The sequence below is a fragment of the Bombus vosnesenskii genome, unplaced genomic scaffold (genome assembly GCF_011952255.1).
Source record: "Bombus vosnesenskii isolate JDL3184/JDL3185 unplaced genomic scaffold, Bvos_JDL3184-5_v1.1 scf7180000013403, whole genome shotgun sequence".
Lineage (NCBI taxonomy): Eukaryota > Metazoa > Arthropoda > Insecta > Hymenoptera > Apidae > Bombus > Bombus vosnesenskii.
Window position 1 is genome coordinate 1,052,616 of NW_022883026.1, and position 17,575 is coordinate 1,070,190.

The 17,575-nt window shown below is 28.6% G+C and overlaps 2 protein-coding genes and 1 long non-coding RNA gene across 6 annotated transcripts; 1 reads left to right on the forward strand and 2 right to left on the reverse strand.

Annotated features, from left to right (window-relative positions):
- The first annotated feature begins 1,047 nt into the window (after nt 1–1,047).
- On the forward strand, nt 1,048–11,839 carry LOC117237809. 2 transcript variants are annotated; one of them, XM_033502163.1, is made up of 7 exons: nt 1,048–1,690; nt 5,805–6,083; nt 6,715–7,260; nt 7,980–8,216; nt 8,450–8,545; nt 9,580–9,681; nt 11,196–11,839. In XM_033502163.1, exons 1-7 carry the CDS (start codon nt 1,193–1,195, stop codon nt 11,403–11,405), a joined length of 1,968 nt encoding a protein of 655 aa, XP_033358054.1. In that variant the 5' UTR covers nt 1,048–1,192; the 3' UTR covers nt 11,406–11,839. The 2 variants fall into 2 exon arrangements, with proteins under 2 accessions (XP_033358054.1, XP_033358055.1); XM_033502164.1 differs by lacking the exon at nt 9,580–9,681.
- On the reverse strand, nt 8,053–8,801 carry LOC117237828. Its single transcript, XR_004494063.1, has 2 exons — nt 8,578–8,801; nt 8,053–8,246 (listed from the first exon to the last, which is right to left on the reverse strand). It is a non-coding gene; the product is annotated as an uncharacterized LOC117237828 (long non-coding RNA).
- A 3,575-nt stretch (nt 11,840–15,414) lies between the features above and the next one.
- LOC117237820 (60S ribosomal protein L11) lies at nt 15,415–17,562 on the reverse strand. Of its 3 annotated transcripts, none has more exons than XM_033502181.1 (5): nt 17,469–17,562; nt 16,917–17,060; nt 16,505–16,654; nt 16,282–16,429; nt 15,415–15,609 (listed from the first exon to the last, which is right to left on the reverse strand). In XM_033502181.1, the coding sequence occupies exons 1-5, from the start codon at nt 17,472–17,474 to the stop codon at nt 15,482–15,484; spliced, it is 576 nt and encodes a 191-aa protein (XP_033358072.1). In that variant the 5' UTR covers nt 17,475–17,562; the 3' UTR covers nt 15,415–15,481. The 3 variants fall into 3 exon arrangements, with proteins under 3 accessions (XP_033358072.1, XP_033358071.1, XP_033358073.1); XM_033502180.1 differs by lacking the exon at nt 17,469–17,562 and adding an exon at nt 17,267–17,405; XM_033502182.1 differs by lacking the exon at nt 17,469–17,562 and adding an exon at nt 17,271–17,292.
- Nucleotides 17,563–17,575: the final 13 nt, after the last annotated feature.

Sequence of the window (17,575 nt, forward strand, 5' to 3'; positions counted from 1 at the left end):
GGTTTCAATTGCGGCTTTTAGTTTTATATGGCTTGAGTTAATTCTAAAATATTAAAAATAGATTATATTTATACTATCTTAATAACTTATAAAAATAATTTTAATAATTTTGTGATATATAGTAATAAAGATTGAATAATTTTAGAATTGGTAAAATTTAGAAAAAAAAAGAATTATTGCAATAGCTTTAAAATTATAACTGTTCACTTTCTCAAACAATTCAAAACTCTATGAGTTGTACACTCATTTTGTACTAACGAAGAAAATTCATACCGAGCAAATATACTTGTGAACAAATCTGTTACGAACGGAAATCGTTCCATTAAAACGAATAATCCAACGCAATGAATCTTTGTATTATAAAGTCGATATTCTTCAAGTGACCAATTTTCAGCATGATATAGTTGGTACATCTAGAACTTACAATAAAATTTTTCATACAAATAAAATATAAAATTTGTTGTATATCAAAATTAATCACGTAGTCACATTGAAAAAAGATATTAGAATAAGTTTTTTTACGCAAGCTTGAAATACAATATTCAATTAAAACTTACAAAATGATGAACAAAGTTATAGCTGCATAAACATTGCTATTAAATTCCACTTTTAATAAATATTTGTACATCATCAACTGATTTTCTACAAATATTGCAGCTAGTGCATTATAAACTCCAATGAATTTCCGGCTTTTGAATGGAGATCTTAAAATGTTAATAAACCACGTTAGTGCTGGTATTATAGTCAAGTATGTATGATCCCGTTTGTTAAACGGGATAGATTCTCACATACTATACAGTTAAACGGTGCAATTTTGAAAACTGAAATACATATAATATTTATTGTTCATTGTGTATTATTAACTACAATACGTGAATACTACATTAGTAGTGATAGTACATTATATTTTATTTATTAACAATATTTTATAATTTTATAATAGATTTATAATTTCGTAAATATATATATATAATTTTACAACTTTCCACCTACTATAAAATCACTATAACAAACTATATATCACTATAACTAAAGGCAGAATAGAATAAACAATTAAAAATATATGTAATGTGAATATACTTTACTGCTGCTATCCATATATGTACATATTTTCTTATAAGTGAAATTCGACCAAGTTTGATTTTTTCGTACAGGAATTTTACGAAGACATGAGATAAGTTAAATCAACAGGATGGTTCGTCACGGCAGCGAAAGGTCCTTGCATTCCCCGCAATCGATGCATGCTGATTATTCAGCTCATGTAAACAACACCAATGAATCACCCTCGATGGATTTAGAATCGTTAGAATCAGCAACATGTACTGACAACAATAGCAGCACGCTCAAGGTCAATGCCGATAACAGCGTGGTTTACACGACAGGAAGTGCACCGAGTACCGTTCCGTCACCCTCAGTATCTTCGGTATCCTCTTCGTTGGATTCTCGGATTCCACGTCCCTCGCCGACAGGTCTACGTCGTTCGGTTAGCATGCGCATGCGCGGTGAGCGAGTTTCACCGAATCATCCACCACCACCACCCAGTACCGCGGTCACCGCGGGTCTGAGTAGGTCTTATCAACAGTGTCGTCGCTTTAACCTTCTGCACCACCAGCAACATCATCATCTGGACCATCGCACTTTTCCCGTCATCACGGAGAATGGAACCGAATCACCCCGACAACGATCTCTCGTAAGTATTTTAACCTTCCTTGTCAACCGATATTAGCCATCTTTCATGTATATTCTATATAAAAATTGCTCCAAGTGGTCATCTTACATCCTTCTGCAATATTACGCCGTATCCTTCGTTCGATGCAGATCGCAGATGCGTGCTGACAATTGCGTCTTATTGACTATATCCAGACTGCATTCTGTTTTCGTGTGATTTATATATAATGCGATGATTAAAACACAAAAGGTATTGAAAGGTATAGATTGGTAGTGGAAGAAGGATATATGGATGATACGTGCCTTATCAGTGTATATTAAACGCGGTATAAACGAAACTGTTTTTTGCAAGTGCTAAAGAACTTATTGTCAACCATCGATATAATTTTGTAGGCAATAATGATGGTAAACTATCGTTTTATTGTTAACAAAATGGTTGACGTGTGAAACAAGTACGTGTACATAAATCTTTTTTCTTTGTTTTTTGTTCAAATTTTAGTAAGCGTGTAACTGTTTATGATTGTAATAATATTTTATGCGTTACACGCAACTGTGACAGATATGGGACAGAAAAAAATATATAAATTACAGTAGTAATATTATTTACAGAAAATATTTATTCCAGTTATGATTTTAGTTAATAGTTTCAGTAATTTATGGACTTCATAAAAATATAACTACAGCACATATGCTATATCGAAGCTTTGCTTTATTTTTAAGTTTAATACAGTATAATAAAACTTCCATTGCGCAACTAATGCGTTATCTTTTAGTTGAGTTATTAAATAACATAGAATAACGAATAAATTCGAATCGCTCAAACGATGGAGTAAATATAGGCAACTTGCCAAATTCGATTCCCTTTGATATCTTTGATATCATATTTAATAAAGTCCTTTCGATTCATACGCTGTAATTGAAAAGTTCATTTATTATTGAATAAACAACTTTCCACTTTCTCTGACCTGAATAAATAAGAAATATTTGCGAAGTATCGTATAAACGTATAACGACCTCCATTATAAGCCGCTTTCCTTCATAGAGACAAACACAAAAGCAAGAGGAACGGCGTGTATGCATGAAAAGATGCCTGGCGCTTACCTAGACAAAATTTGAAATATCAATTGTATCTAAATTCAAGTAGATTCAAGATAACCAACAAAATATGGAGATAGTCTGACCTTTCCGTAAGCAATGCGCCGGCGCACATGAAACCTCTCCATTGCTCCTAGATCGTAGTGCTTCGAGATCGTGCTCGGTATTTATCAACGCTTTAATCCCAATAGGCGTTACGTTGGTTTAACTCTCTCATTCTTAACACTAGCTTCAAACCTCATTCACGGCACGGTCTGTGAATACCATGTACATAATATCAACTTGAATGGAAAACTATCTATAGATTCTGGTGTTGACTGTAATCATAGTCTAGAGTCTAAATTAAGTTGTTAAACATTCAGTAAAGATATATCTATCTGTTATTGTATTGATAAACCTTAGATTTGCTTCGTTTTCTTATATATATATATAATATACAGGGTGGTTGGTAACTGGTGGTACAAGCGGAAAGGGGGTGATTCTTCGCGAAAAAAGAAGTCGAAAATATAGAATAAAAATTTCTCGTTCGAGGCTTTGTTTTCGAGAAAATCGACTTTGAATTTTCGCTCGGTACGCGTGCACTTTATCGCGTCTCGTTATAACGGATCTCACTGTAGATCGTTGTCTCGATGGAAAAATTAAAAAAAAATTTTTATTCTATATTTTCGACTTCATTTTTCGCGTGGAACCACCCCCTTTCCGCTTGTACCACCAGTTACCAGCCACCCTGTATATAATAAGAATATAATATAATATAAATGCATTATATATATATTTATATATCAGTTATCTTATCGTTTGCATAATGTGCATAATACTATTTAGTAATCTGCATAACATTACTCTAATATTAACTGCTCAGTCGAGCGAAAGGGTACAACACTTCTTTCTTCGGACATCGAAGTAGTGAGAAAAATAAAGAACCAAGAAATATTGCGATTATCGACATCTGCGGTATAACAGAAATTGGCGCAATTCTCCGCCAGTGAATGTTGATCTTAGCAGCTAATTCAATTTTTGATATTAATAATATACAGTTGTTTATTTGATATTTGATATTTAATAAACAATAAAAGACCAGCGTTAATATACATTATAGGGAAAATTTCATTTGCCATTAAATTTTTTATTATTTCTTATGTGTTTTATGAAGGGTATTTTCCAATTGATAAAAAAATTTGAGTTAAATAATACCTATGTATATATCGTACTGATGCAAAGATGCATTTTTTTTTTTTGTTCTAAAAGTTTAGATTCTCCTTGTTACAAAAAATATGCCGTGTTTTTCCTAGGCTACTAAAAATTAATTAATAATTACAGTTTATCTTAAGAAACCGTGGTTGCAATATATAATTAAATTTCCATAACTATTTCTAAAATGTACAATAATTTCAACAGACTTTATACTATCAAGACTAATAAAGACGAAATATATTTTTTTACACTCTGACTTACGAGTTTACTTTAGTCCACTTGTTACGAAAAGATAAAATGATTTTGCAACAACGGAAACTAAATTTGCGTGATACATTATTCATTACAAAGTAAGAGCGCGTTTAAGTTTATTTATAATTGACACATTTGTCAAGCGTAATCTATTATTGAAAAGTATGTAATTTATCAAATATTTTAGCCACTTTTATTTGAAGACTGTTCTCGTGCAGATTCGACAAGCTTCTCGCCTTTAAGGAAGACTTTCATATCTTTCTGCTCAATGGGGTGTTTGATTTTGCCTCACTTTCAAACCAGACTTCCTAAGTTCCTAGTCAGAGAGCAAGAAAGCTTCTCCTTAAGTCTAAGGTAAATTACCCTTAGGTCAACCAGATATAAAAGCGATGAACTCTTCTTTACGTTTAATCTTTCGAATGCAATCTTAATGTAAACGTGGAATTATTTACTGATTCTGAGTGACTGATGTTACGAGATGAATTTTCTTCCTTTATATTTAACAGTAATGCGATTGTGATAAACAAATGGGGAGATTTGACAATCTTATTTAAAAACCTTGTAAATTAGAAATTACTTAAAATGGAAATCAGACGTGGTAAAAATGACTTGTTTTAACCATTCACAACACTAATTTGCTTGTTAACGTTATTTACTAACTTTTCCAAAACTAATTATAGTTTTCTATGTATGAGTAACCCTTTTTTATAATGTATTAGTCGAACTATGTGTTCAGCCTTCTTCGGATTCGTATTTCAACTTTATAAACAATATATATCGTATATAATGTACTCAACATTTATCTTTATCTTTCTTTTTATTTCTGTGAGAAATTTATAAGATCTCAAGATAATCTTCCAAACTTGTTACGTAAAAAACATAGAAAAGGAATTATGGTAATTTGTAACTCTCGACATCATATAAACATCATTTCACATATTTTGAAATACTCTGTGTACTATAACGAAATATATCTATGATCTTTATTACACTGATAAAGGATATTTAACTGTTTACCATAATAATAATTCCTTTCTAGTGTTCCTTTTCTTATTTAATACAGCGTAATATGAAGAAAAAATAGAATTTTAGCTACGAAGAAATACTATATTGAAGAAACACTAGTTAAGATGGATATAATCTTGTAAATCATAAATATAAAAAGAAAACAATAGTCCTAAGGGATTTGTAACTTATCGTTCGTAAGAAAATACATTTTGTGTAGTTGACTTAACCTGGTTCGCATGATTTAAGTTCCGATAAGGTAACGTTCTTTGATATAATGCTTATGCTTTCAATTAATCCAACAGATAGTAACGAAATTATTTATAAAATGACCAGAGTAATATGAGATAATAATTCTGACGAAAAAGTTAACCCTTTAAGGACGAACTTTATTACATAAATAAAATTTATAAAATTATACCAAGATCTATTTTTCGGGAGAGACTTTCACTTTTTTCTAGTAGATTGAATGTATAGAATACAACAACTATGTAATATTACGGATGTTCGGTTTTAATAAAAGTGGGCCTTAAGGGGTTAAATTAGTCGAAATTAATGAAACTATCGTCTCGTTTCTTTTTACTCTGCAGAGCCTTTCATTGACCCCGGCGAGGCCGCGACCTGGACACGCGGCCTCCGGAGGATCAAGCACTGGAATTGCCGATGACAGCGATGCAGAAAGCGTAAAAAGTTACGGAAGTGCCTGCAGTACCGCAAGCGCCTGTGACCATGCTACGTTTGCTCTCAACGGTACCACGTGGTCAGGTAGATCACGAAAATACGTTGTTCATTGTTCAAACCATACCGGGGACAATGAACAATATCTTACGCCTACTCAAAGAGCAGCTAGACAAGTTAGAAAATTTCAGGTAAAAACCAACATTGTTTCTCTTTTTTTTGCAATGTTCTTCGTTGGAATTTTTACTTAACACTTTATTACGATAATTAAACCATTCGTAATGATATCAGTCTCAAACCGCAGACGGTAAGAGAATGTAACGCGTCTAGAGCCTCTAGTTAAGACATGAACTCGCTTCATATTTCTTGTAAATTTCTCTTAAACTTCTATCAAATATATTTGATGAGTTTGACTATAAAATATAACAAAATATTACGAGAAATTTTCTATGCAAAAAATATAATGCTTTTATGAAATTAGATACGTTCTGCATATTATTTGTAATTTTTTTCATTTTAACAGTTTAATTAACATTTTAAGTACTTCGTGGAGACGGTCAATATGTTCTTAATACATATATCAATATGTACCGATATGTAATTCGATATGTAAGTTGCTAAGCTAAAAAAAGGTGTCTTTTTATACTTTATCATGGTATTCGAGTATTTTTACCCTTTGGTTAAATAAATAAAATAAATGTCACCTCGTAATATTAATAATATGGTGCGTATAGCACCTTCGCCGTATCATTTATCATCGTAATAAGAACAAGAACACCTATTTTGAATAATGTAAGTCATTATAAAAATCATATTATTCAGGCTTTGTTAAAAGAAGCGCGGAAGGAGATCGAAGAGAAAGACCAGGAGATATTTCGACTAACGAAGGAAGTAGTGGAATTAAGATTATACAAAGCTTCTCTGAATAGTCCCGATGAAAGAACGGATAGTAGCGATGCTCTCACTGTACGAGAGAACAATCCTTTTTCACCTGAATCGCCAAGCAAGGATTTACCGGACGAAAGTACACTACAAAAGGTCGCAAGTCCAGAAACTCCAGAAAAATGTGCCCCCTCTGATCTACCTTCCTCTCTTGCGGACTCGGGTCACTTTGAAGACGGATCCGTCCATTCGAAAGATTCTGTATATATACCAGAGGTGCAACCAGAAAGTACACATGTTACTGCAACGCCTAATACAATTCCCGAAAATAGTACTTCCGATACGTTTGTAAGATCCGCTGCAGAAATACCAGAAAGAGATGAAGTGAGACGCAAGTTGGTGAATCTTTATGAAAGTAGAATTGAAGAAATGCATCGTAGACATGTTGATGAACTTCAAGAACTCAAGCAAAAACACAACGACAAGGTATATATCTCAAATAAAATAGTCGTTGAATATTTATAATTGAATAAAAAATAAACAAAATGAAAGATTCGTATTTGGTCTAGTTTAGTCAAAGAAGACTAGTTTATAAGAACATAGAACGGTTAATAAAATGTAGAACAGTAACGATAATGGTTTTATACTTTTATGTATAGTAAAGATCATAACTAAATCAATAATCGCAAATTTTTTAATATATAACATATCTTTAACGTCGTATAAAAGACGTTGCAAAACATCTTTGTATACGTATTGATTCACAATACCATTAATTTGGTGCAATGAGGTAACACCTTCGTGTTTTATTGCCCGCTTTACATGAACACAGCACTGAGAAATTCGGTCGGTGCAGATCCTATAGTATCGCTAAATATTTGGAAAATTATTGATTATTTAAATACACAAATATTAATTTAATTTAATTTCTTTTTACTTAAGCACCGCCGATATCTTAATATGAAACTTTTGTATAGTTCTGAAATGTTTATGATATAAAATAATAAATGTTTTCTAAAAGCAAAAATTCTAGGTAGACTTCTAAATTAGAAATTTATTAGTCTTAATGTTACATGATAAGTAAAATGCCAGGATTACAGTAAAAATAGAAATAAATTGTTTACGTAAGAATGCATTAACAAACAACATACATTAATACAATATGTATTTTAAACATTGGCATAATGAATTGCTTTATATTACAGGTGGAAAGTTTATTGAATCAATTGGCTGAAGTTAATACACGTTACTGCGAAGTGAGGCCTTCTGTTGATGCTGCAGAAGCTCGTGCTCGTGAATTAGAAGCAGAATTAGAAACCGTGAAAACGGAACTTTCTGAACAAAAGGCTTTGTTAAACGAGCAAGAAGAAAGAAATAAACAAATGTACCTGAGAATGTATGCCAAAGGACAGGAAGCTGCACGCCTAGAACAAGCTGATCAGGTGCGTTGCACGTTGATCATTACATTGAATCTATAAACATGAAACAAAATTTCATAATATATTAACTGCATTATTTTTTTAAAAGATAACAAAACAATGTTTGTAATATTCAATATCTCGATACAAAGTTTTAATGCTTTTAACTTTTTTAGTATTTTTTAGTATTTTATGTTTACTATTTTTAGTATTTTTTAAACGCATAAGTAAAAACTAAAAGTTGATATTTATTACAGATATATGAACATGCGCATCAAACACCACCAAAGGTTACTGTTGCAGAGCTACTTCAACAATTAACAATTACACAAGCAGAATTAGAAAACATCAAGGTAAATGTTTTTGCTTTAGTTACGATGTTTACTTTCATGCAGGGAGTTTCTCTCACTAGTTAACTCAAAAGCACCGCCGATCACATCGCACATCGTACATTCCTGTTTTCACTTTACAATTACATGTATACACAGCTATACAGCCGTGTCTACTTTGACACAGAGACGATATTGGCTTCTAATATATGTATGTACATTTGTACATTATATATATATACGTATACTGACACGATGTTACCGCCGTGATGTGATTGTTGGTGCCGTCTTTGAGTTAACTAGTAAAAGGATCGCCTTATATATAGTTAATACTTATGATAGTAATATACACAGTGCACATTAAAAGTGAAAGAATAAAATTCTTTATGCCTGACGTCATTTATAATTAAAGCTTTATCTTTATTGCTATATAAAATATGTAGCATGAACTTCATTTTAACACATATTAAAATTTGTTATAACTTGTATAATAACACTAAATTATACTATTAATATGGTAACAATGTATTTATAATAACAAGCAATATTTAACATAATTATTATTTATAATATAAAAGATAATTTTGAATTTTGAATTTAAAACATTTGTATTATCGGATTTAAAATATTTTAAACATATATTGTTTACCGATATCATTTATTTGTTGATTCTATCAATTTCTTTTTCTTGTTGCACTCACAATCAGCATTATTTAATTATTTTAATTATCTTTTTCACATATAAACTCTAAAAACATTTCAATAGGATATTTTATACTTCTTTGTAGTACAACAACAATTTAAAATTGTATACAGTACCATTTATTATTTTATATTTTTCACACTGTCTACATAAGTTTGAAATCCGTTCATAGAGAGTTTTAAAAAATTACAACTTTTTAATACTTTTAAATAATGCATAATAATTCAATATAAATAAAAAAGATACAATTTAGGAATCAGTGTTGTTTGCGCATCACTTTCTGTGCATCTCTGTCATTCACAATTCTCTTGTACTAATGATGTGCCACTTTTTTTGGTCGCCGCTCACACTCCAGGACACAAGCTACTCGCCTGAACCTCACATTTCAGCCGATCGTAGCCAAAGTTTATTAAGTGCTCAGGAGGCTGTTTCTCTCTGGGTCCTTGGCACACGTAAGGTCTGTATTTTTGCTGAATCGCCACGTGATGCAATTCTCATCCACTGTTTTTTAAGCATTTATGTTGTATTTGTTCACGTACAAATGCACAAACAAACGAATATTTCTTTCTTTTTTATTTTTGCCCTTTTGAGGTTTTTTTGCAAAATGATGGATTCTTATAATATCAAATGTTTATTAGTAGAATATCTGCATTTCTCTCCTTAGCAAGGAACAAAATAAAATTGCTAATTTTGCAAATTTTACTACTTGAATAAACCTTTCACTGTTATTTAGTCATTTCCACTTTATATTTTGTTCTAATATTATTGTTAATGTCATCCTGATTATTATCATTAATTTTGTAGTAAAACCACATAATTATTGTTCAGAACATGTATACCCAAAAAGATTTTTTTATATATTTGTATATATCGTGTTTCAATCTATTTTTATACATAATTTATTTTATTACATCTTGAACAATTTTTTTATCAACCTGTATATATATCCTAAATTCCACAAGCATGAAATTAAATATAAAATAAATGTGTAAGCATAATGTTAAATAGTTTATATGAATGCATATATTTTTATTTTTCTAAAAAAGTAGCATATAATTCATAGTTGTATTAAATGCAATTAGTATGTCAGTTACATATAACAGAAACTTATATAATACTAATATCAATTTTAATCAATATATTAAGTATTTTTTTTTCATAATAACTTTTATATATAATCAACAATCATATTGTTTATTAAAAATAGCTTAGCCGTATAATAACCAACATTTATAGGTACCTGCTTTTTGCTTACAGAAAAAAACTTATAAAAAATATAAATAAAAAGTAGAAATTATTCTGAATTTGTAAAGAGATTTTATCATTTTGATAATTATTAAAAACAAAAGCTTATTAGCTTTTAAACTATAATAGTGGCAAGAATTGGTTTCACGTGCTTTCATTTGTAAGTTATACATATTAGGAACTTATATTTATGAGAGAATGTATTTACAATTGAAATGCTTCGCCACAGCGATTGCATGCGAATTGTTATTGTTAAGCACAAATGTAGGTGATTCCTGTTATTATGCAGTATTATTAGGTCAATACAGATTATTTTGTGCACTTGAAAGAAACAGCCTCTTATTATCCTTCAGTTAATGTAAGTTTGCACGTGCTTAAGCATCACATGCTTGTACCATTTCATACAAATCACATCACTATAATCATGTCAGATCCTGAAAAAAAGACAACTTTACATAATATACATGTATATACATGTCTACATACATATATATATTTTAATATAGTTTTTCATTCAATGTATATTTATAGCTTTCAATAACTTACATTTCTGTTATATATATATATATATTTAATCGCTCATTTTTCATTCATTTGACACCATATCTGAATCTAATATTTACAGTACACAACCAAGGAATGTATCAAATTTCAAACAGCACATAAGTTAATCTGTAAAGAAAAAATTATTAAAAATATTATTAGCAAATATAATTTTTTCAACAGGCAATGTATCGACGTATCATAGAAGCGCGAAATAATCAAGGTGCCCTTGATCCAGAGATCACATTGCAGTTCCTAAAATCGGCGATTTACTATTTCTTAACGGATAAAGAAAATCATCATGGGCATCTGAACGCAATTGAAAGCATTCTAGGATTCACAGAAGTTGAAAAGCACAATATTGATAAAATATATCGATCAATAAGAAAGTAATATTTACAACATTTTAATTATTAAATTTTAATGCATACAGATCTAGGATTTCCGGACAATTCGTTTATTCTTAGAAAATGCCAACTGAAAAATATGTAAACAGGTATGAATTATCTTTGACTTACATTTTATTTGAAATCAGTCTACATAAACTATGAGTTACATACTTGCATTAGTAAAATAGCATATAATATCGTTATACAGTCACGAACAAAAATATTGGCATACTGTTTAAAACAGTATACATTTTTTTAAATTGGATCAAATGATTTGATTTTTCTAAAGATGTTAGAAGGTTAGTCGACAGTTGGTCGGAAAGTTGGAAGTAAAGGTCATTTTTTACGACTTCTTTATCTGGGCCTGTAATAAAAATTTTAACAGCACATTTTAAAGAGTTATGTCAGCTATATACTTGCTAAAAATTTTATCGAAATCGGTCGATGCAAAAACAAACAACAGGTATCGAAAGGTGAAGAAAAATGTAGATTTATTATCGTTACGAAAACTGTGAGTTTCATCATTTTTAACCTTTATGGCTTATAGCAACGTAATTTTCATCATATATATAACTAACATAAATCAACAAAGTATACTTTTTAAATTTTTATTACTGGCTCAGATAAAAAAGTTGTAAAAAATGACCTTTACTATTTGCTTCGTGATTTTGACCAACCGTCGATCAACCTTCTAACTTCCCTAAGTTAAGTCGATTGGTTCAATTTTAAAAAAGTTATTTTGCTTTAAAGGCTGTGCCAATACTTTTGTTCGTGACCTTATATATTTTTATAACTGATGACGTAAAATTTTATTTTACCTGAAATCCGGTATAAAACATTCATATCATGTATTTTACTCATTTTTTCTTTTCTTTCTTTTCAAATTAATTCGTGTAACCAATAAGAAAGACATTATTCAGTTACCTTCACCGATTTTATTTATTTTACATAAATCATTTTACAGTTAACTGTATTATAAATTTCTTAGATTGATAATATGGAGAATTATTACTTGCTATATCCAGGAAATGATAACTTACAATGATAAGAATATTTTTTTACATCATGTTCTGTGACTTTCTAAGTTTATGTAATACGAAGGTTCAATGGAATACAATTTCATGAACATATAGTGAGTATCACTTAACACTAAACAATTTGATATTTATTATATTTTTGCATATAAATTTGTTTTTATTATATTATGACTAAAATAATTTACGCATAAATACTTTAACATATTTTTATTCAATATATAGCAATTGCAAAAATTCTCTCTCTCTTCCTTTCTCTAATTACGTTTTAAATAACAAAACTTTACATTTTATATAAATGTAACTTACTAAGTTATTTTCTACAACAAAAAGGAGATAGATTTTGAATTATGTTCTTCTAAATTTAGAATTAACTTATTGTATGTAGATCTTCAATTTGACTAATTCAGTTATTAAAATTGTTACACTGACATAAACATATGTTTACAAATTTTCTGAATATTGAAAATGAATAATAAATGATAAATATTTATTTTAAATGTATAAATTATTATGAAAATATTTGTTTGGTATGTTTTAAAAATAAAACATGTCAAAAAAATATAGTAACATTGTGTAAAGTGCTTAACATATGTTATAATGCTTATAACATAAGTTATCAAGAGTAATTCTTCTATTTAGTGTTATTAGTTTGATATTTAATTGACTCAGATAAACATGTATTGAAAATGAAAAGTGATATAAAATGTATATACATATATGTATAAATGTATGAAGTATAGAGTACAGTAAATGATTTAATCCTTTGCATTGCACTTGAAATTATTGGTTGACAATACATTAGCTAATATATTACATAGTAATAACTGATAATCACAATTCTCACCATAAAAAATATTAGAAAATTTTTATAAACGTATAACGTGCATTACATTATGTAACATATTGTACAAATTATACTATCACATTCAGTATTATTACATGTTTGATATATTAAATGTATGTTTTATAAAATACACTTAATGTAATATACATATATGTTTGATGTGTTAACTTTATTTATCAATAATACAACCAATGCAAAAGATTAAATATATTTACGTATCTATGGTAAAGGGAAAGAATTTATCAATTCTACTGTGGAAAGTAGAAAGCATTATGTATTTGTATAATTTACCATGGCATAAATATTATATTGAATTAATTGTACAGAATGTGAATTAATGTTGCAAGATTATTTAAACTCTTCAACATATATCTAATTGTTATTAAGAAGAATATAGTATATATAAATATTTAATTATATCATTAAGAATATGACGTCCAGATAAAGAAACAATTTGGAGACTGAGGGATATATCTTGCCTTTTTATCTGTCTGATTACGTCGAGTTAGGTAAATAAGAGAGAGTATTATAGTGCAATGGTGTAACTATTTATGGATGTCACATGTGAATATTAAAAGAAGCACATTTCTTATATATCTGTTATAATTCTATTTCACATGTTTTGAAATGATTGACTATATATACCATTAGATTAAAACCAAAGATAAATTTAAATAGTAAAAAATTATTAAACATAAATTGCAGATTACAGAAAAAAAATCATATATGCTTTGCTATATTGCTGTCAAGTATCCTAATATTAATTAGGTAATAGAGTTCCAAAAAATTAACCTTATGCATCAAGTTTTATTACTATTTCATAATAGCATTACAGTATAAGGGTACTGGAAATAAGCTTATTCTCATATAATAAGCTAATGTGTTTATAATAATGTCAGTCATTCAATAATACAAGTTTTAGTATAATATATTCCAGAAAGTAAAAGTTATATAAGTGTTTCATACGGAAATGTTTGCACTTTTGTATCATTTGAGTTAGAACTATTACAAATAAATTATTTATTATCATAATTAAGTTTAGTAGGTACTTGCAATAAAAATTTATATTACCAATTTTTTTATTTAAATTACACAAATTTAAAAAATTAAATTAATGTATTAATATAGTTTTCCAATACCCTGAGTATTTTAATTTTATAGATATATGTTAAAGGTAAATGATAAAAAAATAAAATATAACGATTAGGTAAATATTAGATTTTGATTTCCATTTCGGAAAATATATTTAGAATATGTTTGTAATAAAAGTGTGAACGCTTTGCTTTAGTTATCCTTATTATTTGAAATTGAAGAGTCTAATATGTTTCATGCGTATCATAAAAAAAAATAAAATTTGAAATCTAAAGGGAAATGCGTGACAAAATTAATTTTAAATAATGTGTTCACATCTCTAAGTAGTATCTTTGCTCTAAAAGATATGCAGAACTACAACTATGAAGTTCCTTTCTCATAATTTAAAATTAATCATGTGCTCACTTAAAAGTCAAAATATTCAATGAGGTTCCAGTTTCCGTATTAATTTATTTACTCATAATTTCTGTAAAAAAATAGCATAAATAAATAAGACATATATAAAAAATAAAACATAGGATCATGTACTGATACAACAAGGCCTTTTGTATTTTCACATTCTATACTATCACTACTACAGTTTTCACAAATTTGATCTGATAATTATTTGAAGAACTAAATGTTAAGCTAAAACCAATGCCTTTGTTATCCGTGGTGTAGATTGTATGTGGAATATTCTTATGTTATCTTCTTTATGGAAACATGAATGTGTAACAAAATATTCTACTCATGTATTAACGCACTGGTGACGATATAGTAGTCATTAATAAAGTCTATAAAATTCTAATTTATTAGTGTGTATTTACTTGTTATAACCTTTCCTTATTATAATACGAAGTATTACGTCACCAATTCTTAATTTGAAGCAAGTTTTGTAATAAAATTAATAATTGAATAACTTTATACAATTTATAAAATTCTGTTTCTAATATTTTTATAAAACATTAATATTATAAAATTGGCATTCAAATTATGCTTCTTAGACAAATAATGTACTTATAAGCATGATAGTAAAATATGTGATGAAGGTATTAATAAAATTTGATTAAACAAATAAGTTTATTTTTAAAATTTTTATGAAAGAACTGTAAAATACAAATATGTATATTACTTCTTCCCAGCTATAATAATACCATCATACTTCTGTTGAAACCATTTCATTGCATCTTCTTTGGTAAGTCTATGTTGGAAACCGACTTTCCCAGTTTTCCTCCTCCTGTGAGCTACATTGAAACCTTAACAGAAGAAAATATTGCAAACTGTATATAAAAGAACATTTATTTGATTATACTGTAATATAGCTTGATTTAATTTTTACAGTTACAATATACACAAACTAATGTATCATTTATATTAATTAAAATAAATCTATGCATATAGATTGTAAATAAAGGTAATGGTATGAAAAAATCTACTGACTTATTCAAAACTAATCATTCAGACATTAAGGCATTCAATTATATCTCTCAAGATCTGAAGGTCAAGGGCTGAATGTCTAAGTCATCTACAGAGATTTATATCCTCTATTAAATTTTTGATTAGAACAAAAAAAAAGGTCATTTTGTTAGAGAGATGAATTATAAAATAAAGTGTTCTACAGCATCAAACAGCTTTTAGTTCTAAAATTAAGTAAAAGGATAAATATTCTGCAATTTACTCTTAATTTATCAAAATAGAATTATAATAACAATGTTAATATTCAAAGAAATATGAATCTAAACTGTAGCTTCATTTAAGTAACACACCCAGTATTATAAGTGGGCATGAGTTGCAAATACGAAGCCTATATTCTAGCACATATTGTATAAATATAGATACAACTTGAATATAGTAGTAACTATTATGCCAGATGTGCATATATTTAATATATTGATTTATCATAGAATATCAAATGGTAATAAACTAACCTGGTCGTCCAAGTACAACATAGAAATCCAAGCCATAAATACCAATGCTGGGATCATATTTAATTCCTAAGTCAATATGTTCTTGAATACCAAAACCGAAGTTTCCAGTGCCAGAGAAATTTTCTTTTCTCAATTCATATTCCCGTACCTTTAGAAGGAAAAGCAAAATTGAACACTTAAAAAGAAATTAAATGTAAAACATTCTTATCAGTGATAGAATTACCTTCAATCCACGTTCAAGAATTTCCTCTGCTTTAGCACCTCGTACTGTACAATGTACTGCAATTTTTTCATTACGGCGAATGCCAAATGAACGCACAGTGTATCTTGCTTTAGAAAAAACTGGTTGCTGTCCAGTTAATTGTTCTAACACCTACAAAAATTTGAAAAATCTTAATAGAAATGAAGTGTTCCTTAATTTGAAAATCGTTATTCATATTAATCTATATTTAATTACAAAAAAGATTAATTTTTAAGAAACCAACTTTTATTATTAGAGATATAGAAATATATATATATATATATATATAGTACATATATATTTATATGTCAATAATTATGATGTAATAAAAGAACACGAAGAAGTTAAAACAATTTGAAACGAACAAAATACAAATAACATCTATAATTGTTACCTTTGCAGCACGAGTGAGTCTATCACCAGATTCACCGACACAAATGTTTAAACAAAGTTTACGAATGCGTACTTCACGCATAACATTCTTGGATGAATCCTTTGGCTCTTTCCGCACTTTTTTTGCTACCACTTTCTTTACATCCTGTAAAAAAACGCTTCATTTAATGAAAACTGCTCATTTTAAATACTGTATACAAACGTAAAAAATATTCGAAATATTGATTTGTTTTATAACAATAAATTATGATATCAAGATGTTCAATCTATTCATACTAATTTCTTGAACTAGTATTATAAGCGACTATTCTATAAATCTTATAAACATCATAAAACAAATTTAGGTTATACTCGCAAACATGCTGAGAAACCTCGCCTAACTGTCATACATAAAACTTTAAAGATTAAGGTATTAATGAAAAAGAAATTGATCAATGTTAAATTAGTAAAGATGATTTCTTTGTAATATATAAACAATCTTCCTTTTAGGCATGATGTCTTTGATATTTAAAGATTATAAAATTTGTTTTCAAAACGACGACTCCACACTCACCGCCATGATGAAGAGAAAAGAACGGAACTACGCACGCGCACAAATCACGATGCATTCTGGTGAGTACTAGAAGAATGTGATTCTAAAGTAAAAAATTGCCAAATTAA